The following is a 23402-nucleotide window of genomic DNA, read 5'->3' as shown; positions in this document are numbered from 1 at the left end:
TTTGTTGCTCGACTTATGATCAATTCAGCTCCGTTTCTATTTAAAAAATTTACTAAAATTAACATAAATAAACATAAATTAAACCAAAATAAACAGAAAATTTACACATAAACTTGAATATGGGGAAGTTGTAGAGAGAGATTGGTTTGGTGGGTTTGAGCCTCAAACGACGAGGAGGAATATACACAAAAATTTACAAAAATAAACAGAAATATACAAAACTTTACAAAAATAAACAGAAATATTCAACAGAATTGATATTCATCCAAAATCAACTAACTGTCGTAGGGTTTAAAATTTGGGCGCTGACTCCATGACTGTTAAATACCTAGATAGGACAATCCACGTGGACAATGGAGCCAGTGGGAGCGACAACGGCCGCCAAGGATCCTTTGGCTTCCCGTGCTTCTGCGAATGGAGACCGCCGTCCATGGCCGTCGGATCAGCATGGTAGCGTAATTATGATCATGTGGTGGTCCCGCAGAGTGACGGCGCTGCAAAGATCCGCGAGTGGTCAAAGATCGTGGTGGGTCCGAATACCTTCATTCAGAGGCTGAATCGGACTTGTTGAGAGCGGAAAATTCTACTAAAATCTTGTTCGACGGCGGCGAGCATGGGCTTCGTAATCTTCTGGAATTGCCGCATTGTTTTCAAGAGAGAGAGAGAGAGAGAGAGAGAGAGAATCATATCTAGTCCTTTAATGGTAGAATTTGTTGTTAAAAAACGTTGTGTGTGATAACTACCAAATCAAATTGGCTAGATATCATTTGAAAGAATTTTAATTTTAAATAGATTTAAATATAAACCGATTGTGCTATAAAAAAGGAAAGAAATTCAAATAGTAGAGACGTGTATTAAAGTCTCAAAAATAATAAACGTTGGCTGTAAAAAATGATTCCAAACGTGGGCTGCAACTTTTTTTTAGCCGATTTTTCTAAAATGGACAAAGATGTAATTTTCATCATGATTAATATAGGCCACGTCATCACTTGTGGCTATATTTGAAAGTTTATTTAAACGTCGGCTAGATTGCAATTACAAGAAGTGGCTTATCTCGTATAATTTTTCATAAAAAAAAACTCATGCGTGAAATAGGATTGAAATTAAAATGGCATCTTTAAAACAAAAAATGATGGCGTCCTTTGTTGCTGTCTTCTCGCTGATGTTCGCGTCGTTCCCATTCTTCTTCGGTCGGGGACTCTACGCGTCCTCTCGTCAGTTCTCGTGCCGCGTCTTGATTTTCATTTTTTTTAAATCATTGAAAAAAACTAGGTTATTCTATTTGGAATCACAGTGTTTCCCAGATTGAGAAGTGCGGGTTCAGTGTAATACTTATCCAGCGAATTTAAATGTTGAGACATGGCTTAGTAATTTCACTTTTTTTTTCTTCTTTTTTCGCTTTCGGTTTCTAATGATCCATAGAAAACAAAGTTGAGTTTTAGTGAGTTGAATATCTTTTAAGCAATTTTCAAAGTTTGTATCTGAACAAGTAAAGCCTTGACCGGGATCCAATTGTTGCACAATTTTCAGAAGAAATGTTTTACCTTCGAGGGAACATTCGCACTCCAAAGCATCTTCCACCATTGTTTTGTCACGGTACAGTGCGACTGGCCAATGATGTCCCTACTACTCCTAGCCACATGATACTTGGATTTTATTGTATATTCACCATCGATAGTGAAGTTCCAAATCTTGACATCACACAAATCGAGATCAGAACACATAATTTTAAGGATCTCCGAAGTGTCCTCGTCTCCAAATAAGTTATTAATGAAATCCTCATTCTAATCTCTATTGACTAGTTTGAGCTCATCCAATTATAACCCTTCCGGAATGTAAGGGGTTCACTAACCTGGAATTATCCAACTGAGGAAGCCATCGATCTCTGAGAATGTCGATGATTTCACGTTCCCGACTCTCCGCCTCGACCCTTTTTCAATGAATTTTCGACCCTAAATGATGGCATGCCACACTGAAGATTCGAACCCTGTAGTCGCTGCGTTCATAAAATCCGACCAAGGGAAATATAAAGCCTTGAGAATTCGATTCGAGAGCAAATCAGGCTGCCTGATAACATTCCAAACTCTCCTAGCAAGGAAATAGCTAGATCCCGGAAACCCATACCTCTGCCTTAGCCGCCTTAGATTTGCACAATTTCGTCCAATTTCCTCAATGAATCTTCTTCTTCCCTTTCGTAGAGTCCCATCAAAATTCCGTCAAAATCTTTTCAATCTCTTTAATAAGATCAACCGGTAACTTTAAGACACACATAACGTAGCTAGATATAGACTGAAGAACCGATTTAATGAGGACCTCTTTTACCCACCATAGAAAAGACTTTTCCTTTCCATCCTTTCACCTTGTTCTATATTTTTCGGTGCACAAACTCGAAAGTCTCTTTTTTTTACGGCCCATGACCGATGGAAGACCAAGATAGTTCTCATGGCACTTAGTATGAACAACTCCTAGTAACCCCGCAATTTCATTACATGTCTCTTCTTCCACATCCTGCCCTAAACATATTTTCGACTTCTCATAGTTCACTACTTGATCCGAGGCTCTTGCATACTCATCTAAAGTTGTTCTCACACCTTACCCTTCGTCGATGTTAGCTTTAAAGAACACAAAGCTATCATCGGCGAAGAGAATGTGAGAAACTTGAGGTCCCTCATTATCGAAGCTAATCCCCCGCAATCGACCTGCCTCTTCCCGTTTTCAAAGAATTTCCGAAAAGCCCTCGGCCACATAAAGGAAGAGAAAATGGGAAAAGGAGTCTCCTTGTGTTAACACTCTTTGAGACGGTCCTGTAAAGACTACATTGATTTTTATTTATTAATTTTTTTATTTTTTTATTTTTTGAAAAGGACTACATTGACCGAAGTAACATTTCATGACTTTGGCAATCCATCTTTCCGCATAACCAATTCTAACATCATGTTCATGGTTTCAAGGAACCTCCGTTCAACCCGGTCGTAGGCTTACGAGAGATCTAATTTCAGCGCCACTATTCTAAGTGCAACAACATCACCAAAAAAAAAAAAGAAAAAGAGCTGAGCAAAGGATAGTCTTTGGAGTAAATCTCGGCGTGAGAGCGAGTCCTAGAAATTCTAGGAGAGGAAAGGAAAAAAAAAGTGGAAACAACTGAGACAGAGACAGAAAAAGACAGACGATCGCTCGAGTGTTGGTGGACTCGGAATCCATGGAAGGCCGGGAAATCCAATGCGTTGGGAAATTGGAGATCGCAAGGCCAAAACCCGTGGGCTTCCTCTGCGGCTCAATTCCCGTCCCCACTGACAAGGCTTTCCACTCCTTCTCTTCCGCTCTCATCCCTTCCCGCCAAACCTCGTACTCTCTCTCTCTCTCTCTCAATCTCAATCTCAGTTCACCTCTCTCTCTCTCTCTCTCATTCTCATCTCTTTTCACCGCTCTTTGTTGCAGCGTCACCGGCGCTCCCAGATACAGGATGCTTCCCACCGAGACCGACCTCAACACCCCTCCTCTTCCTCTCGCCGCCCACCGAGGTCTCTCTCTCTCTCTCTCTCTCTCTCTCTCTCTCTCTCCATTCCGTTGACGACTAAGCATATTCTTAAGCCCCTAATTATGTCGTTGTCAGGTATACCGTCGGATTCTGGCTCCGTGGCGTCCAATCTCGCCAGGAAAAGCGAGGCTCTTGCGGTCTCCGGCGTGGCCGAGTACGGAGACGAGATGGACGTGATTGCCCCGGCCGACATCCTCAAGCAAATCTTCAGGATTCCGTACTCCAAGGCTCGGTTATCCATCGCTGTTCAGCGGATCGGACAGACACTTGTTCTCAATCCAGGGTCTGTATCTCTCATCCTTCACTGTATCTTTGGAACCTGGAAAATTCTTTATGAGAATCCATTGTCTTTCCTTGTGTTGTTTGGATTATGAAAGTTCTATGGAAAATTTGAGAGTAGATGTATGATTACTGTTGATATTTTTAATTTCCTTGGAAAATGTGGAAAATTAAAATCCAAGAAAACTCGCACATGTAGGGAATTTTGATACCGATGATTCCGTTCTCTTTCACTCAAAGTTTCCTTGACTTCCAAACATCATAGATAATTTTGAGTTCTCCTCTCATTTTCCTTCAAATTTGCGTTTTCTTCAAGAGTTTCATTTTCCATTGTGAAGCTGGTGTTCCAAACATAGCCTCGTTGCTATTTTTATCATCATCATTGTTGTAGCCAGAAATGACTCAATTGTTGCTGTGTACTGAGTGTTGTGTAGGCCTGATGTTGAAGAGGGAGAAAAGTTCAGGAGGAGACACAATGGTCAGGCCAAATCGGCCGACCAATCTTTGTTTCTGAACTTTGCCATGCATTCCGTCAGGGTCGAGGCTTGCGATTGTCCACCGACCCATCATGCTCCGCCACCTGAGAATCCGAGCTCTTCTGTTCTTCCCGGGGTTAATAAGGCACCGCAGGTCTGGGGAAACAAGAAGAACGAGAGGGATAAGGGTCGCCAGCCCGTGAAGAAGGTTTCTCAGGTCGGAGAGAAGCCGAGGTCCACAATGAAAGAGTCGGAGAAACACAAAGACGATGGGTTTTTGAGGGTTTTGTTTTGGCAGTTCCACAATTTCCGGATGCTGTTGGGGAGTGACTTGATGTTGTTCAGCAACGATAAATATCTTGCCGTTAGCTTGCACTTGTGGGATGTCACTAGAGAGGTTTTTTCAGATTATGAGAAATGCTTTTTAAATACCAATTTTTCATACTGTACTTATTGTGTTTTAATTTTCACAGATCACTCCATTAACATGGCTTGAAGCCTGGCTTGACAATGTTATGGCAAGCGTACCCGAGTTGGCAATCTGTTATCATCAAAACGGTGTCGTTCAGGGCTACGAGCTACTTAAAACAGATGATATCTTTCTGCTGAAAGGCATCGCTGAGGATGGCACTCCGGCTTTTCATCCGTATGTTGTACAGCAGAACGGACTTTCGGTTCTGAGGTTCATCCAAGAAAATTGCAAACAAGAACCTGGAGCGTATTGGGTGCGATAGTAGTATAGTATCATTACACGACTTCTGATATGTTCTTATATTTTAGTTTGTTTGCCTGATTTATCGTGGCCGTATTTGTGAAATCGCAGCTGTATAAAACTGCTGGTGAAGACGTGATTCAGCTCTTTGATCTCTCTGCAATTTCTAAGAATCATGCTTCGAGTGATTACGATGATTGCTCTAGCTCCATACCCTCCATAGTCCATGATGGGAGAATTGACCCCGTACACTCTTTGGGAACTCTGTTATACCGAATTGCCCATAGGCTTTCGCTTTCAATGGTGTGGAAGAAGTGTCTCCTTGCACTCAACTTAAATTTCTATTATTATTTATTATTATTTTTATTATTAACTTCCATGGGTTTTTGCAGAATCCAGATAAGAGCGCCAAGTCTGCTAAATTTATTAAACAATGTTTGGAGCTTTTAGAAGAACCAGATCATTTGGTAACTAAAGTTTTATTAATTTGCCGCTTTTAACTTTTTGCATATATAAATATGTAATTTAACCAAAGTTGACTGTTATTTGCTGAACAGGTTGTACGAGCGTTTGCACATGAGCAATTTGCCAGGCTTATCTTAAATTATGACAAAAATCTTGAATTGGCATCGGCGCCTTTCCCTGTAGAATGCGAAGTTACATTCCCAGATGACGAGGAACAGTCGTCGTACTTTTTGAGCAACACTTCTGAAGTGGACAATGACCATCTTTCCTCTGTGGCTGTAGAGAAGTCTTCACCGTATGAAATTGAAGCAACTACAGAAAATATAGTGAACCATTTTTCAGTGAAGAACACTTTGGAGGCAAATGCATCTTCCCCAGAAGAAGCTATAGAATCGGATATTGCTGTGTCTGATGATATCGTAGGAGCAGAATCAAAACCTTGTGCGGATGAAAGCTGTACAGTTAGTGACTTGTCATCGCATGTTGCCCAAACTGTTGCCGCTCCAATCTCGTCCAAGTTAGCTGCGATACATCATGTCTCACAGGCGATTAAATCTCTTAGATGGATGCACCAGCGTCAGCGAGCCGATTCAGAGGTGGAGGACGAAGACAGTGAGAGCGAACCTCCCGATACGCCACTTCTGTCCGAGAATCTCTCCGTTTGTGCTTGTGGAGACCCGGACTGTATCGAAGTTTGTGACATCAGGGAATGGCTTCCGACGTCTAAGTTGGATCATAAGTTGTGGAAGCTCGTTCTCTTGCTCGGTGAATCTTATTTGGCTCTCGGGCACGCCTACAAGGAAGACGGCCAGTTGAACCAAGCGTTGAAGGTTGTTGAGTTAGCTTGCTCTGTTTATGGATCGATGCCCCAACACCTTAAGGACTCGAGATTCATATCGTCGATGATAGGTTGCCCATCACGAGAAAATTTCATGTATAAAAATGAAAAGACGAGATCATATGATGGCGACATGAATCCCGTGATCCCTGGGTCCAAGAACCGCCTTCCTTCTGGGGAATTCTCTTCAGTGTACTTGTTCTGGGCAAAGGCCTGGACTCTAGCTGGGGATATATTTGTGGAGAAATACATGGTCAGGGGAAATGATGAGAGCAAGGCTTCTGCTAAAGAGGTGAAAGTACCGTCCGAGGTTGTGGAGGAAGTTACGAGGCTCAAGAAGAGACTAGGACAGTATATGCAAAATTGCAGCTCATGTTCTCTGGTAAATTGTAGCTGCCAGAGCGACAGAGCAAACAGTGGAAGCAGTGCAAGTAGTAGAAGTGGAGATACGCGTTCCTCAGCTTTCGCAAGAAAACAAAACAAAAGACCTTCCAAGAGTAAGACCTACACACTGTTGGACAATCGTGAAGATGGCAATGCATTCGTTAGCGAGCCCGATTGCAAGAAAGCGGAGGGTAATTTGGAAAAGCATGAGTCTGGACCATCAATATCTGATATTGCTAAGAGAGAAACACCAAAGGATAAAGATGGTGGCATATTCAAGTACCTTCGGGCTCCTATAATCGGGGATGTTGAATATCTTCTGTCAGTCTCCTTAAGCTGTTACAGAGAAGCAAAAAATGCACTAGGTGGATTATCAGCTGGCTCAAAAGAACTACTCTCTGCAGTCAAAAAGATCGGCTGGGTCTGCAATGAGCTTGGAAGATACAGACTCGGAGGCAAAGAGCTACAAAAAGCCGAAGCCGCTTTTGCAGACGCCATAAAAGCATTCAGAGAAGTCTCCGACCACACAAACATAATACTCATCAACTGTAACTTGGGTCACGGGAGGAGAGGATTGGCCGAAACCATGGTTTCGAAACTCAACGACCTCAAACACCACGGAATCTTTCACAACTCGTACAGTCAGGCTCTAGAGACAGCAAAGCTCGAATACAGCGAATCGGTCAGATACTACGCCGCGGCAAAGTCGGAGCTGAACGCCTTGACGGAAGAGGCCGGCTCGGTTCCGAGCAGCTTGCGAAGCGAGGTCTATACCCAGTTCGCTCACACGTATCTGAGGCTTGGCATGCTTTTGGCCTCAGAAGATACCACGGCGGAGATTCAGACAAAGGCGAGAAGAGAAACTCAAAAGCACGAGATTTCGGCGAATGATGCGATAAGGGAGGCTTTGGCGACATACGAATCGCTGGGGGATTTACGGAGGCAAGAAGTGGCGTATGCTTATTTCCAGCTGGGTTGCCACCAGAGAGATTGCTGTTTGAAGTTCGTGGAGAGCAATGGTGTTCAGCGGGTCAAGCGGTACGTATCATTGGCCGAGAGGAACTGGAAGAAGGCCGCGGAGTTTTATGGCCCCGAAACGCACCCCGTTATGTACCTCACAATCCTCATCGAGAGATCGTCTCTCTTGGTCAACGTCTCCCACGCTCTACACTCCACCACTGTATGCGTCTCTGTGTTCTGTATTCTATTTCTTGTTTTGCAGTGTTGCTGTTAATTAAGGCTTTGTTTGGAACCTAGGAAATTCAATGGATGAAGAAAATGAAAATTGATAGTTTTGTCTTTGCTCTACCCTTGACGACTGTACCAGATATATATTGCCGTATACATATACATATATATATATATATATATTATGTATATAACTAGGATTTAGTCCTTAGGTCCCCCGCCCAACCCCACAACATTTAGGAAACTGGAAATAGGTAGATACCTTGGGAGTACTTTTTACCCGGAAATTTTTTGTGACTACGGAAACACAATAAGGAAATTTGATTTTCACTAGAAACTTTTTCTCTCCATTTTCATTAGCCAAGAGGAAATCTGAGTTCTTAAATGTTTTTTTTTTTTTTTTTTTTTTTTGTGGCAGTTGCTGGAATCAGGTTTGTCTGAGATGCTTGAAGGACGGAATGTGCTGGAAATTTCTTTCGAGTCGTTGAAGGTTGAGTGTCCAGAGCTACACTCCAGATTTTGGGATCATATTCGCATGGTTTTGAAGAAAATGTTGGCAGCTGCCATGTCAGCTTCTCAGTCGCCGGCTCTCGCCAACGCATCAGCTGATGTCGGCAAGCTACGCGAGCTTTACCTGAAGTCTCTCAAGTCCTCTGATTTCGCTCAATTGAATGCCATTTATACCCTATGGGCCTCCTAGTACTTTGATTGGTTTTTATGTTGAGGTTCTTGTGAATATTTTGGATGTATAATATATATGAATTTGCGTCCTTTGATTAAATGGAAGAAGAGTAGTTCTCTTTCTTTCAAGGTTAAAAAAAATGAAGAACGGGTTACTTTGTCATAGGTACTTTCACTGCCAATAATGGATCTTGAAAGTAGGGAGATTCGTATGCTTTTTCTATGTCGGCAGATATTAATAACAAAGACAAGCAAAAGGATGATAAATTGACCATTTGACTAAAAAAATAAACATTTATAGAATTTCATTTTAAATAATCTGGTGTGCTCAAAATGTGACGATGTTTCAACTCGCGATTTAAGGGAGGACTACAGTAACGAGCTAGATCTTTAATTCGTTTTATTTTGTGTTTCTTGATACTTATTTGCATTTTTATTTTGCTAGCTGACTTTAGTCTCTATGAACCATTTTTCTTCGATTACAGCAAAGCATTATAACGGACACGCGTCGAAGCCGAGGGAAAAGAAAACTAAAGAACCTCTTTTACTAATATTAAATTAATATTTGTGTACTTATCGACAATAGCTTAATCAATAAGGCAAAAAATCACAATCAGAAGAGAGAATCCCCAATCCTTCTCTCGATAAATACCTCAGAATGACATTTCCGAAATCATACCATCTCTTCTCTTCTGCTTCTTATCTTGTGATCGTTCTCTCGATTTCGCTTCTTCATCTTCTTTCACAGATCGCGATGGCTGACACGGCGGCGCAGTCTTCCGAATCGGCCGTACACATCGTCTACACCGAACAGCCTCCGGAAAACGAGGAGCCTGAGGCGTATCATATCCGAACCCTCTCTTCTGTTCTCGGAAGGTTCGTTTTTGTACCTCGCTCTGTTTGTTCCTCGAGATAATGTGATTTTTCAAGTTTCCGATTGCGGTTTTTTTCATTTCTGTTTGTTTCTGTGAGATTTTAAGTTTCCGATTGCGATTTTATTTTCTCTTCTACAGCGAGGAAGCGGCGAAGGAGGCTCTGCTTTACAGTTACAAGACTGCTGCGTCTGGATTCTCCGCTAAGCTCACTCCGGAGCAGGTTTTGGAGATAACCAGTGAGTCAGCTTTATCTGCTTTGTTCTCTATAATGTCCTTTCTTTCTTTATCCCAAGTTAATTTCTTGTGATTTTTTGTTTGTAGATTCATTTCTGTTGGCCTAATAGGAGAACTTAAAATTGGAACATCAAATGAAACTTATGTATGTATGTTTACGAATGGATTCTTAAGTAATAGTGCTTTCTGTTTTAAGGAAGAATCAGATCGTTTGGTGTTTATATGTATGTTTAGGGGTAGTGATTTCTTCAAAATTGCTTAATCAAAGAGTAGTGCATCCTGTTTTGAGGAAGAATCAGATGGTTCAGCTTTAGTTTAGTTTAAGTTAGGTTTGTTTTGGTAAATTTATCTTCATTTTCTTGCCTGGTTATGCAATTTATTTGCCAAAAAATAGTTTTGTTTAACCAATCTGCTATGCTTAATCTCAAGTTTTTCCTTTGCAAACGCAAGGTAGTGCAAATCTGTAGATTTTTCAACAAGTCAAGTTAGGCCGATAGGGAATGATGAGTTAGGCCGATAGTTGCCAATTATCTCATGCTGTTTCATTCCATGTAGTAACTTTGTGAAACTATGCGGGTCTGTAATTTGTTGTTATCGAAAGTGGTTCTCTAATCATTTCTTTTAACTTTCCAATTTGGCAGACCAACCAGGCGTGATTCAGGTTGTTCCCAGTCGGAAGCTGGAGTTGCATGCGGGGAGAGAAACGAGGTGTTAATTAAGATATATATATATATATATATATATATATATATATATATATATATATATATATATATATGCGCGCTAAGAACACGTGAGAAACTATGGCTCAAACGTGTCTCCTAAATCTATAATACTGGTGTTAGCCATGGCGTTACTCGTTGATAGGGTATGCTAATAAATATGGCTTTAGAAATAAATTACGTTTGCAATTATCATTACCTATGTTTGTAAATTACTCGAGGCTTTTGTAATGTCGACGAGTGTTAGTCACAGAGCATACCTTTGTTGTGTCTATTCGAGTACTTTCTTGAGCCTGTTTCATCTCATTGCTCTTATCAATATCCCACCACACACTTCACGTTTTCTCTTTTCTTAGGAAACCACAGCAACGAACTCACTTATGGCGCGAAGTCGAGTAAGTAACCCACTACACGATTCAAGAATCTTCTAAAGCTCTTGAACACATGAGACCTCATCTTAACTTTCCTCGAGCCCTTTACAATTTTGGAGAGTGATTTTTGGGCCCATCTAAGATTAAGCACGCGTCCAATCCAAGCACGTCACGTGTCCATAAATGTTAAATCCAAAACAGGTTAAAAACTTATTATATATAGTCTCTTCTAGAATAAAAGAGGAACTCGGAGTTAGTAAGTAATTGGCTCTCCTCTCTTGAACCAGTGTTTTAAATGCCGGGGAAAATCGGCGATGGTGCCGTAGTCGGAGCAAAAACGGCCGGCGAAGACGTATATTGTCGTTTCGCCGTTAAATGTCGTTCGATATTCGGCGAAACGACATGCCGTTCGATCAAAAAATGACCGCACATTTTCGGTAGTTTTTTAATGAACAAAAAGCATTTATCTTCGTGGGGTTTTGAAGAAAATCGGGAGAAATGAAAGTAGATATGTCGTTTTTATTTTCAAATCTGAAGTTTTTTTTTTCCTGGATTTATATACCAACAATGGTGTTGGTGTGGTTAGAGGGTGAGAAGGAAGAAGAATATGGGTCCACCACATTCAATTGGACGTTTTAAAATGAGAGCGTGTGTACGTTTTTCTTTACCTAACAGCAGTATTAGCTAGTGAGCATTGATGACGTGTCAGGTATATATATATATATATATTTTTTTTTTCTTTATATATATTATATACATAGCTATAAATATATATATATATATATAAAGGACAAGTATTTTAATAATTGTATGGAGAAAGCAAGGTTTTAAGTATATATACATATATATAGAGAGAGAGTAAAAGAATATATACATTTTGTCAAAAAATAAATATATTAGACATATATATATATATATATATATATATATATATATAATTAAACCTTTAATATATACGTTGCCATAACCTTTTAAAATAAATATCATACATATATATATTAAGTATCATATATTTTACAAATTTAAAACTGAAGATATATATATATATATATATATATATATATATATTTTAATATATTATGCCACATTTTTTCCATTCAGTCTTCTGTCGGCTTGTCGGTTTTCCATCGAAAACGGCATTTGAAAACGGCGTATTAGTTGTCCTTTTGCACATTTTTTTCGTTCGATTTTCCATCGGCGTGTCGATTTTCCTTAAATTAAGAGGCTCGAAACGGCAATAAAAACAGCATTTGAAACCAAACTAACTGACCGGAGGATTTTATTTGCCACTGATACTAATACTAATGATGGTTTTCTTATGGATTTGACGTCGGTTTTAGTACAAACACAGTAAATGATTCAGGTCATGTTGCCCTGTCTTTTAACAATTTTTTGTTACTGAAGTCAACACTTTTCTAATAATTTATTTCAGATTTTGGTTAATTCATTATATGACTACGAATCAATTACACGTTACCTAGTATCACAAGAATGTGCGGATCGTCCCACACTTTTCAGTACGTAGGCCCAAATCGGAGAAGAGTATCGAGGAATCTTCAAACGTATATATGGAATTTTAATCTTGTATAACCGCACCAAGCTGTAATCACGAGTCATGTGGTTCTATCAGAAAGCTTAAGAACTCGACAGCTTGAAAACGATTGATCAACAGTCTTTATTGACATAAATGCCCAAAACGAAAAGGAGAAGAAAGCGATAGCGTCGTGTAGCATTTGTGGCTGGGTTCAGGTTTTCGTGTACCATAACAATTATAGACTTAAATAATATAATTTCATAAGTCATGTACAACTCGCCAAAGCCTTTATTCACTCCACTCCACACACTCAATTTTGTTGGTCAATTACACTGCAACAGACACATATGTCTTGAATTTCACAATATATTTAGTTACCATATTCTTGAATCTTCTGGATATGGAAAGGCTCGTAACTATAAAGGTTGAATTCCGAAAAAAAAAAAAAAAACTCTCATTTCAAGCTCTTTATAAAGGCTTGTAGTGCTAGTAAAAAAAATTCCAACAATTCTATACGAGTCCCATAAACAAAAGAGACAAAAAAAAAAAAAAAATACATACAATTTTTATAATTTACTGCGAACTGTATACACTAGAAAACAAAAGAATGCCGTCACTCTAAAATCAATACGTCAGCTTGGCCCAATCACTTATGACTGCCGAGTACGGACGGAGTACTAGTTATTATTTGAGATTTGAGAAGGTGTATTAGATTTAGATTTTTATATCTCACACTCTCTCGCTCATTCATTTATCAATTTATCAAAATATATAAATAAATTAATAATAATCAGTCTGAAAGCTGTACGTATGTAGTTAGGCAGCCACACAACTGACATGCAAATTTACAAGGATGGCTGGTTTGCACGTCACTTATATTATATGCACACTTCACCATTTCATGTGGACGCCTCTTGTATCACAATATAGAAGGTTATATATAATACATATATAGATATATATCGTCTGCAGATACATGTATATATATATATATATATAGTCTTTATCATCTTCGTTTGATATATATTCTGATATAAAATTAGAATTAGTTGAAGATTATGAGCGAGCCGTGTAGATCAAGTGTGAGAAAAGGTTCGTGGAGCAACGAGGAAGATAATCTGTTGAAGCAATGCGTTCAAAAATATGGTGAAGGAAAATGGCATCTAGTTCCTGCTAGAGCTGGTATATATACATATATAATATATATACATATATAATATATATACATATATAATATATATATATATATATATATATATATAGCAGTAATTTTCACGATGTTCCAAAACAAAAAGTCGCAGTGTTGATAAAAACAGTGGACAGTATGTTTTCATCAATAATAATAATTTGGGCGTTCCAAAGCTAACAAAAAAAAAAAATGGTCTGATTTAATCTTATCTATTAACAAATTCGTCACTTTCTCTCTTCTGTTTTTTTTTTCTTACATTTTTTCTTTCATAAAAACTTCAAAAAACTATATCCACCTCATATGAACTCGAAATTGAGTGATTTCAAATCCTACGGATTCGTGACGCCGAGATCTTCAAAAATAGATCTATTGTGTTTGATGAAAAATCATGTTTAATTCCATATATGTAGAAAAACCACGTTACTACCTTAAACATGAAATAACTGAAATTTTTTCGAAAATCATCTGGAAATAAATGGAAACGTAAACATGATGCATTAAACATGTTTTTTCATCAAACACATTGAGTCTATGTTTGAAGATCTCGGCGCCACGAATCTGTAGGATTTGGAATCACTCAATTTCGAGTTCGTATGAGATAAATATGAATTTTTGAAGTTTTGATGTAAAAAAAATGTTTGAAAAAAAAGTAGGAGAGAGAAAGTGACGAATTAAAAAACAAGAGAGAGAAAGTGATGAATCTAGAAAAAAAAACGTTATATTTATTAAAGGACAAATATGGAATTTTAACCTATTACTTCTAGTGCCACTTAATATAATTGGCTATTTTTCTAAAACTCTCCAAACGTGAACTAAATCTCAAACCTTGAGTTTTAGGTGGTTTAGTCAGTTACAAAATTCTAATAATTTTATGCGCTTTTGTACTTAGTTTAGCTGGTTAGCCAACGAGCTATTTTGTTTAATCCATTTTTATTGTATTACTATTTAATTTTATGATTTTGTTATCAGCAAGGATTACTATTTGTCTACAAATTATAATTATAAGAAGGAAAATAAACTCACTTTACTTTACGTATATTGCTCTTAAAAAATAAAATAAAAAAATAATAAAAAAAAGCTATAGATTTTGCTAAAGAAATAAGGTTTTTGGCATCCAGGAGTGTGGTAAAAGTAAATTTAAATTAAATCAAGCAAAAAAACTCAACATTGGTTCTATTTGTTTGATTTAGTTGTAATTTTTCATGTAGCCCTAAACAGGTGTCGGAAAAGCTGTAGACTGAGATGGATGAACTATCTCAGACCGAACATCAGAAGAGGAGAGTTTAAGGAAGATGAAATCGATCTTATACTTAGGCTTCATAAGCTTTTGGGGAACAGGCAAGTTTTTTGCTTATTTATTTATTTATTATTGTATCACAACTCAGATTCACCACATAAAAAAATGTAAAGGACCCGCTTATAATAACCTGGCCATGGTCAGGGGCGGAGCCATGAACGAAATTCAAGAGGGGCCAATTACTTAAATTAATAGTTATAAGGTAAAAAATAAAACTATGACAAAGTAGTACTATATACAAATTTATTAGCCAACATTTAAGTTTTTAAGCAAAATAGTCAAGATTTAAATTTTTTTAAAGAAAATAGCTAAGATTTGACATTCTATTACTTATTATATATATATATATATATATATATATATATATGTGTGTGTGTGTGTGTGTAGCTAATATACATTTCTTATATATGTATAAATACCGAGATATTTGTTTTTTACAAGTTCGAGTTTTATTCAATTTTGACATTTTACAGATTTTATACAACATTAATTATTTTGTAATTCTATTAACTAGTGGCCATTGTCACACCACCAAAATTTAAATTTAAAAGGTTTGAAATAACTTTTTAAGATTTTTGTATTTTAATTTGCAACTATAATGACATAAGAGTAATGATATTAATGATATAGTTATTTTTATTGATTAAAAAATATATAATTTTCAATAATAAAGATGGACTAAATATGTAAATATAATACTTTTTTTAAGGGAAATATGTATATAATACTTTATACCTATGTCTATTTGTAGAACGAAATTGAATAAACACATATGTACAGAGTACAGACTAACAAAAGAACAATTTTTTTTAAAACAATTACATAAATAATAATGCAATTGAACTAACATGTGAAGTGTACTACGTATATATAAAAAAAAAAATAATAAAAAAAAAAAAAAAAAAACACTACAATGTCAATTAATTGACTAAAAATTAATTCGATAATTATAGCTGTCACTGAATAAACCCTTGAACGTATAAAAAAGAACGGAAAAAAGGGGGTCACGGATTTGCTTCATGAAACAAGGATGCGTTTAATATTTATCATAATCTGTTTATAAATTTTACGGTGTATTTTGTATCTTATTGATTTTATAGTATTTTAGTAACTTTTTTCAAAATTATTTTACTTTGTTTTTAATGAAATTCAAGGCCTAAAAACAGAAATACTTACATTGGTTAGATATGGAAATAGTGTGATGTTTGATAACCTTCCACTTTCAAGCTTTTTTTTTTTTTTTTTTTCTCAAGTTAGACTCACACTTTCAAAAAGTTTTAGTGGTCCACTACCCATATGTTCATCCTTACAAATTTAACGCTCTATGTATGCTCTTTAATAGTGAGGCTCAGGATTAACATCTAGACAATACAAACATTGCAAACTTAAATAAGTTCGACCCACACTTTTTTACAAGACAAAATCAAACCAATTTAAATGTTAAAGTACCCATAGATGTTGCAAACTCCATGCATTATATATATGCGTGCTCTTTATAAGTGTGACAATTATCCCATCGAGTGATCTGGCTTTTTTGCGCAAGCAGGGCTCAAACTTCTAACATCTAACATCTAGACGACACAAAACGCGTTTGCAAACTTAAATAAGTTTTATCCACCCTTCTTAATTATTTAAAAAAAAAAAGTTATTAAGTTGTATAGCCACACGGTTATAGTGAATTGAAATGTAGCCCACCTTTCGTTAATTTCTTGTAAATAGTCAAGTTAACTTATTAATAGATTAATAAAATACTTATTTAATTCAGCCAAACATGTAAAAAAAAAGGGTAGTCAATAGGCTGCCACGTATGCAAGTTGGCTATTTACAAAGTATTTATCAAATGCTGGCTAATTTACAATTTCTATAGTTTAGGTGGCTTACGTAGCCGATTTTTTGTAAAAAAAAATCCACAGAAAGTTACCAAAATTAGAACAATTTCAGTGTTAAAGTTGACGACCTAGTTTCCCATACCGATCAAATTTAACTTAATTTTTTTACTTTTAAAAAAATGTCATTTCTTTACTTAAAATAAAATAACTGTTTAAAATAAATTAGACTTTAAGACATAGCATAGAGTTTAAAGCTTTATAAAAGTAATTTACTCGAACATGACAAATACTTAAATATGAAATCAAATCTAAAACATGATAGTTATAAATATTTAACGGAAATAAAACCATGAAAATTTAATTTTAGTTGAGCAAAAACATTAAAGCTTAAAGATGTCTTGACCAGAAAAATCTCAAATCGAGTGCATAACAGAAGTCTTTTATTTTAAAAAATACGAGTGGGAACCACAGTCAACCCCTTAGTTATCGACACCGCTGGTCCACACTGCTCATTTTGTTATAGGTTGTTTACCTACAACACAGACGAATATTTTCATAGAAGTTAGCTAACACTCATCAAGAATAATATATGGCGCCATAGCTATTTAGCCAATTCAAACTTGATTCTTAGGAATTAACCAACGAAATCATTTATTTTGGTAAATAGCCATTTACCAAAATTAACGTATATTTACCAATATTAAAATATGAAATTTTGTTTAGAGAAAGAGGCAAGATGTCGCACACAATGTAGAGTCAATGTGTTCGACAATTTGCTCTAACACAGATAATGTATAATGAAATAAGCAGTGCGTAAAGTAAAAGACACATAATATGGTTACCCAGTTCGGTGCAACGTCACCTATATCTGGAGGCTCTCAGCCAGTGGAAATGAATTCACTACCAAGTAGTCAATAGTACAAACAAGGACTTATATGAACAACACAATGCCCTAGAAACTAATACTACAAGTGATTACAAAATAGGGACACCCCCTGAATTTGAGATCCCTCTCAATTCAACTCTTCAAGCACGCTCCAATGCTTGGTCAGCTTCAAAATCAACGCATGTGAAGAGTTCAATCACATAGACACAAAACCTAATCTCACAGACAATTACAACAAATAGTTTACACCACTCTTATCAAAACAAATAGTCTCTCAGTCCGCCAATCATGCACGTCTAGGAACCTTAAATATTTTGATAAAGTGTCAAGAACCGCTAAAGGGGAAGCATTCGGCTTTTATAGCAGTCATACAAGTCTGGAAGTCAATCTAGGGTTTCCTTACCCATAAACGCATGAAGATCATCAAGTAAAGTCTTCAGCGATACGATATGGCAAATCAAGAAACATGCCAGAATTCTACAGTCTGCGCATAAAGAGAAAGATGTCTCTACAAAACCTGAAGCATGTTGTCCGACATCTTTCCTTAACAACTTGCAGTAAAAAAAAAATAAGTCAACACATAACGTAACAACAACATATGTAAATACCGAGGACAATTATGTAAAATACTATTTAATTGATGAGTACACGTCACTAAACATTGTTAAGTTTTAAACACGCATATAACGTTGGCTAGATTGCAAATCCAACGTTTCAAGTTGCCTAGTTCATGAGATTTTTCAATAAAACAGTGCTTACAAAAATATGACTAATGCAGTGCCTGAATCAATTATTAGTATTTTAGAACTAAACAGTGACGTATAATTTTCAAATTTATTTATACATATTTTAGATCGGGGTGCCCCTAGAGTAGTTGTATCAATTTTAGTGTACACTTTGGAAACGAACTATGAGGCTGCGACCTCTCATAGTTCGCACCATCTTATAACCATATCACATGACAAATCCTCTAATTCATGCCCGTAGGTCAGCTCAATAAATTTCTCTTAAGACCTCCATAGCTCGAGGCGGTACGACTCTCTTTACTTATCTTATCATTTGATTAATTGCGTTAGATACATAGATGACATATGATATAATTGAACATGATAACATAACTAAAAACATAGAACATGTTAACTTAAATCATACATAAGCTCAACATAACATGACACGTACATATTGTATTCATCACAAAACACACATGGCATATTCAATCACAAATCAAAATATCACATAGTCAGACACGTAATAAAATCATGTAACTTGTAAAACAACCAATTAAGATTAAACACTTATCTAGTTAGTTTTAAACAAATTTGTGTTGTAGTGAGATTATTCTCACCTTAAAATTGGAAAGTATGATCTTTGACCGTGGAAAGCATCGGAAGCTCTAGCCGAATCGGAAATTAAACGGAAATATTGAAATATTAAGGTCATCAATAACTACCTCTGATACTTTTAGAAATAGTCAGAGGGTACTTGAAATTTCCAGAATAAAAATCAAACATGAAATTTCCAAAAATACCCCTAGCCCTAGACTATCCGGAAAAAAAATGTTTTATGAGAAAACTTCTATAAAAATTCGAGAAGTTAGAAAAATAATATTTTGAAAGTTTTCTTCTCAAGTGGTATGACCAAAATCGGTTTTAAATCATTAAAATCGATTTAAATGGTTTAAAAAGCAAAAGACTGGTTTTATAAAAATTGGGACAGATCTGCGCATGTGTCAAAAAAAACAGTCATACACATAAATTCTTTAATCTAAAATTATAAATATATTTTTTATAACAAGGATACATAAAAATACTTTGTATAAAAATTTCATTCGAAAACAAGTTTTGCAGCTATTTTAAAATAAATCGATAGCCACGATGTTTTAACAAGAGCATATGCCCGCACTGATCGTAAAACATTTTTAAATAAAACTTGTTTATCCAAAAATCACTAAATTTTAAATGAATGTAAAAACATGTAAAGCATTTGTGTATAAAAAAATAAGAGATTAAAAACTATTTATATATGTTTTAAAAATAAACGTTTTCTTCACTGCTTCAAAACTAGGCCAAACGACAAAAATATTTGGATCTCCATTTTTATTTTCAAAACAAAATAAAAGATACCCATACCTAAAAGAAAATGAGAAATTGTCTAATTTGCCACCAATTTCATAACATTTTCCCACTTTCCACCAAAATGCTAATTTTTCCCAAAATGCCACCATCTATGTCAACAATGTTGACATCTATGTTTGTCCTTCACTATTAGATGTCAACATTGTTGACATAGATGTCAACATTGTTGACATAGAGGTGACATTTTAGGAAAAATTAGCGTTTTGGTGGAAAATGGTAAAATGTTATGAAATTAGTGACAAATTAGGCAATTTCTCAAAGAAAATTTGAAGAACACGAGTTACAACGAAAATACCTTCGTAGAAGTGTAAATTGGTTGATAATTATTCTTCCAGACTCCAAAAACTAGGGAAAAGCACTAAGGGATATTGTCAAGGGTTTTATTTTATTTTATTTTCGAAGAGCGGTGGAGAAGGATGAGACGGAGAGAATTATGACTCGTAGAAGATAGATAAGGAGAGATGTGGGATTTGAAACCATGTACGTAACTAATGGGAGAATTGAAAACTTACATTCATTACCCGTAATCAAAACACTGAATTACTAGAAGGACTTATTAGTTTCCTATTCTATATACATATTCAGAGTTGCTTATGGAAACATATTATATAATATACATATATATATATAAGTATATATATAGGGATATTTTATTGAAAACTATGGGATATAAACACTGGTTGATTAATATATATTAGTGCAGATGGTCGCTGATTGCCGGCAGAATTCCGGGGAGAACAGCCAACGACATAAAAAATTACTGGAATACAAATTTGCGTAAGAAGAAGGCCAGTCCTACGATTAAAAGAAACATCAAAATCCCGCTTCCATCACAATCCGATGTACTAATAAAGCCCCGTCCACGGAAGTTCCATAAAAAATTCACTAATTATGATTACGGTATGATGCTTAAAAGTGATCATGTTATTACAAGTGTCTCACCGTCAAATGCGGACGTTGTTCCACCACAAAGCATTAATACACCACAACTCAATGATATTGAGGCCATTGATAATTGGTGGGACATTTTCTTGGACGATTTTGATGTTCAAAATTTGTTGGTTGAAGAAGAAGAAGAAGAAAATATTACTCGATCGTGGCGAAGTTAAAGTTTGTTAAAGATCGTTGCTTAATGTATAAGTTTGTTATTAACTACTCTTTGTTACCGTTAGTTGTTAGTCAAACCGAGGTTATGTCTTTTATTTTATTTTCCACTTTGATGTTTAGATGACGAGGACAGCTCTTTATAGTCCAACTATTTTATTAGCTTTTTACATGTGTGTAAATATCACTGGTAGTTGGCTATATCAAATAACCAGTCATGAAATGATATTTTGAATTCTCTCATCTTTCTGTCAGATATTAATGTTCTCCACTGCTTCTTTTCCCTGTTTCATATATTCGCAACAAGTATCAGAGCATACAATCTGGACGGAGCTAGAAAAGCTCAATACGGGGGGCTGGAGCCCACCCTGAACCTTAGCTGGCTCCTTCAGTGCCTCTAGATCAAATATTCTCTTCGTCTTCTCCGATTCCTTGCGCTCAGCTATTCGCCTTTGTTTTTTCATCTTTCCGGTCTGTCAATGGAGTCGCAGAAAGAAACTCAAGTCATCGCACAAGACGCGATCTCAGGTGGAAATTCAGGAAGATTGATCAGCTAATCATTCCGACAATCAAGGTGCACTCCTTGTCTCTTAGCCGCTCAATGGAGACAATTATCCATCTTGGAGTCGTTCGATGCTAATCAAAGTCAAGACAAAAAGGAATTTATTGATGGATCAATCCCAATGCCTCCTATATCCGACCCAGCTGGCAAATTCATGGCGATGGCAAAAGGACTTCTGACACCTGGCGAAAATGGAAAGCGTCGGAAGATGAAATGCTTGCTTGTGAACGTTACATGTGGGGTTTTTAACATCCAGTATCAGTCATTCAATTTATTATCGTTTGGGCATCAATAAAAATATTTATCGTTTTTTTTACGGTTTCAGCTCGAAAATTTTCAAGATTTTGACATTTTCATCCCTTTTTAATTTTACACTATAAATATACTTGATTTTCATTCAATTTTCACAACAAATCACATTCTCAAATCTCTCTACAATCCACACTTCTTTCTACAAACTTTCTATACAAAAGACATTTTAATATATATTTATATACTTAAGTTTATACACTTTGGTTAAGTTTTGATATATATATATATATATATATATATATATATATATTATATAGTTGAGTTTATATTATATAAATTTTTATTATAAGTTTAATTTACATTATATAGTTTTGATTTATATTAGAACATTACCCCCAATTCACAATTTCATTTATATATCGATTTTATATTCCATGATTTTTTTTTTAATTTCTTTCGCTCTCATAATCAGTCTTTAAAATTAAAGTATGATTCTTAATAATTTGGTACTCATGCAAAACTCTCGAGCATAAGATTATGCATACAACTCAAACTGGATAGATTTGAAAAAAAACAAAAACAAAATACAAAACAAAACTCAAATTGAGTATAAAAAATAATTCGTGACTATATATTTTAGGGCGATCTAGGTATCTAGCCTAAACAGTCCCCATATTTTAAAATCATAGCCCAACTATGAACATATTTAGGAAAGTAACCAATTTGTTATTTTAACATTCCAATATTCCAGTAATACCCTCAAGGGTTGTTATTATTAATTGTCGGAGTAAATAATATTAACGGTAACAAGAAAAATAGTAAATCTCATTACTCGTAACAAAAACAACAGTAAATCTTATTACATGTAACAAGAACAACAATAAATCTTATTAACTTTCATCTCCGTCGTCTCCGGCGCCGGAATCCGAGTTTTCATCAAAGTTTCAAACAGTGAAATCTTAACCCTACCTTCAAATGGTCGGATCTGTGCAGCCGCATGACTCGCTGATATTCGAGATCGTTTCCGGAGGAGGATCGTCACGGTTAATCGAATTAACCTTCACAGTTATTCCGATTAACTATCACAGTTAATATGCATAATTGAACTTACGACCTTCGAACGGCCAGACCGGCGCAACCGCGAGACTCGCCGATGTTCGAAATCGTTTTCGAAAGAAGTTCTTCACAGTTTATCAGATTAACTGTGACAGTTAATCATAATTAACTATTATAGTTAATCCGATTAACTATCGAACAAAAAACCCTAGAATCTGAAATCGCACCTCCACCGTCGCGTGCACCGGCCTCGCCTCTGTCGCCCTTGAGTTTGACACGCGATTCAACCCGAAATTTGGCGACCCGAGCGACAACCACGTCTGAATCAACCTCGGAACCACCGGTGATGAGAACCGGTGTGAGCTTCTCCGGAACGGACACGAGGCGGTGGCGATCGAGTCCGAAGCTCTTTCTTTGTCGCCGGCGATGGCGAGTCTCCGACGAAGATCCGGTGGATCGGAGAGGAAGATTATGGTGTGATGTTTGCGTTGGAATTGATCTAGGGTTAAGAAAAAGTTTAACGCTTCGAGCAAGCGGTGGAATTTAAAAATTTTCTTTAAAACGAGTAAAACGATTTTACTAACCTAGACAAAGAGCAAGTACATGTAAATAAAAACTATTATGAGCATTAAAGAATTTACTAACCTTTGAGAAGCTTGATCGTTGATGAGCCTTCAGAAGGTTGAAGACGTTCGTCTCCCCTCGCAGCACGTCTCTCTTCTTTCATCGGCAACTCGAGCAACCACGACAGTTTCTATCACTAAAATCACTCGAGAGAAAAGGAATTAGTGAGTG

The 23402-nt window shown here is 36.3% G+C and overlaps 3 protein-coding genes across 4 annotated transcripts; all 3 read left to right on the top strand.

Moving 5' to 3' along the window:
* Positions 1 to 2875: 2875 nt before the first annotated feature.
* Positions 2876 to 8767, top strand: LOC149391207 (erythroid differentiation factor-like protein). Of its 2 annotated transcripts, none has more exons than XM_089618753.1 (9): positions 2876 to 3345; positions 3439 to 3508; positions 3592 to 3821; positions 4252 to 4690; positions 4767 to 5018; positions 5117 to 5308; positions 5398 to 5472; positions 5563 to 7872; positions 8299 to 8767. In XM_089618753.1, exons 1-9 carry the CDS (start codon positions 3200 to 3202, stop codon positions 8578 to 8580), a joined length of 3996 nt encoding a protein of 1331 aa, XP_089474879.1. In that variant the 5' UTR covers positions 2876 to 3199; the 3' UTR covers positions 8581 to 8767. The 2 variants fall into 2 exon arrangements, with proteins under 2 accessions (XP_089474879.1, XP_089474878.1); XM_089618752.1 differs by having other exon boundaries at positions 2886 to 3345; positions 3439 to 3521; positions 3614 to 3821; positions 8299 to 8730.
* A 363-nt stretch (positions 8768 to 9130) lies between these two features.
* LOC149391206 (Proteinase inhibitor, propeptide) lies at positions 9131 to 10664 on the top strand. Its single transcript, XM_089618489.1, has 3 exons — positions 9131 to 9437; positions 9575 to 9672; positions 10312 to 10664. Exons 1-3 carry the CDS (start codon positions 9220 to 9222, stop codon positions 10383 to 10385), a joined length of 390 nt encoding a protein of 129 aa, XP_089474615.1. The 5' UTR covers positions 9131 to 9219; the 3' UTR covers positions 10386 to 10664.
* Positions 10665 to 12857: 2193 nt separating this feature from the next.
* On the top strand, positions 12858 to 20877 carry LOC149391205 (transcription factor MYB114-like). The gene is made up of 3 exons (XM_089618754.1): positions 12858 to 13479; positions 14695 to 14824; positions 20337 to 20877. The coding sequence occupies exons 1-3, from the start codon at positions 13356 to 13358 to the stop codon at positions 20740 to 20742; spliced, it is 660 nt and encodes a 219-aa protein (XP_089474880.1). The 5' UTR covers positions 12858 to 13355; the 3' UTR covers positions 20743 to 20877.
* The last annotated feature ends 2525 nt before the right edge of the window (positions 20878 to 23402 follow it).

Source organism: Urtica dioica, chromosome 7 (genome assembly GCF_054948205.1).
Source record: "Urtica dioica subsp. dioica isolate 48M chromosome 7, U.dioica_male_clone48M_v1_H2, whole genome shotgun sequence".
Lineage (NCBI taxonomy): Eukaryota > Viridiplantae > Streptophyta > Magnoliopsida > Rosales > Urticaceae > Urtica > Urtica dioica.
The sequence above is the reverse complement of the archived record's forward strand: the minus strand, read 5'-3'. Positions and strand labels throughout refer to the sequence as shown.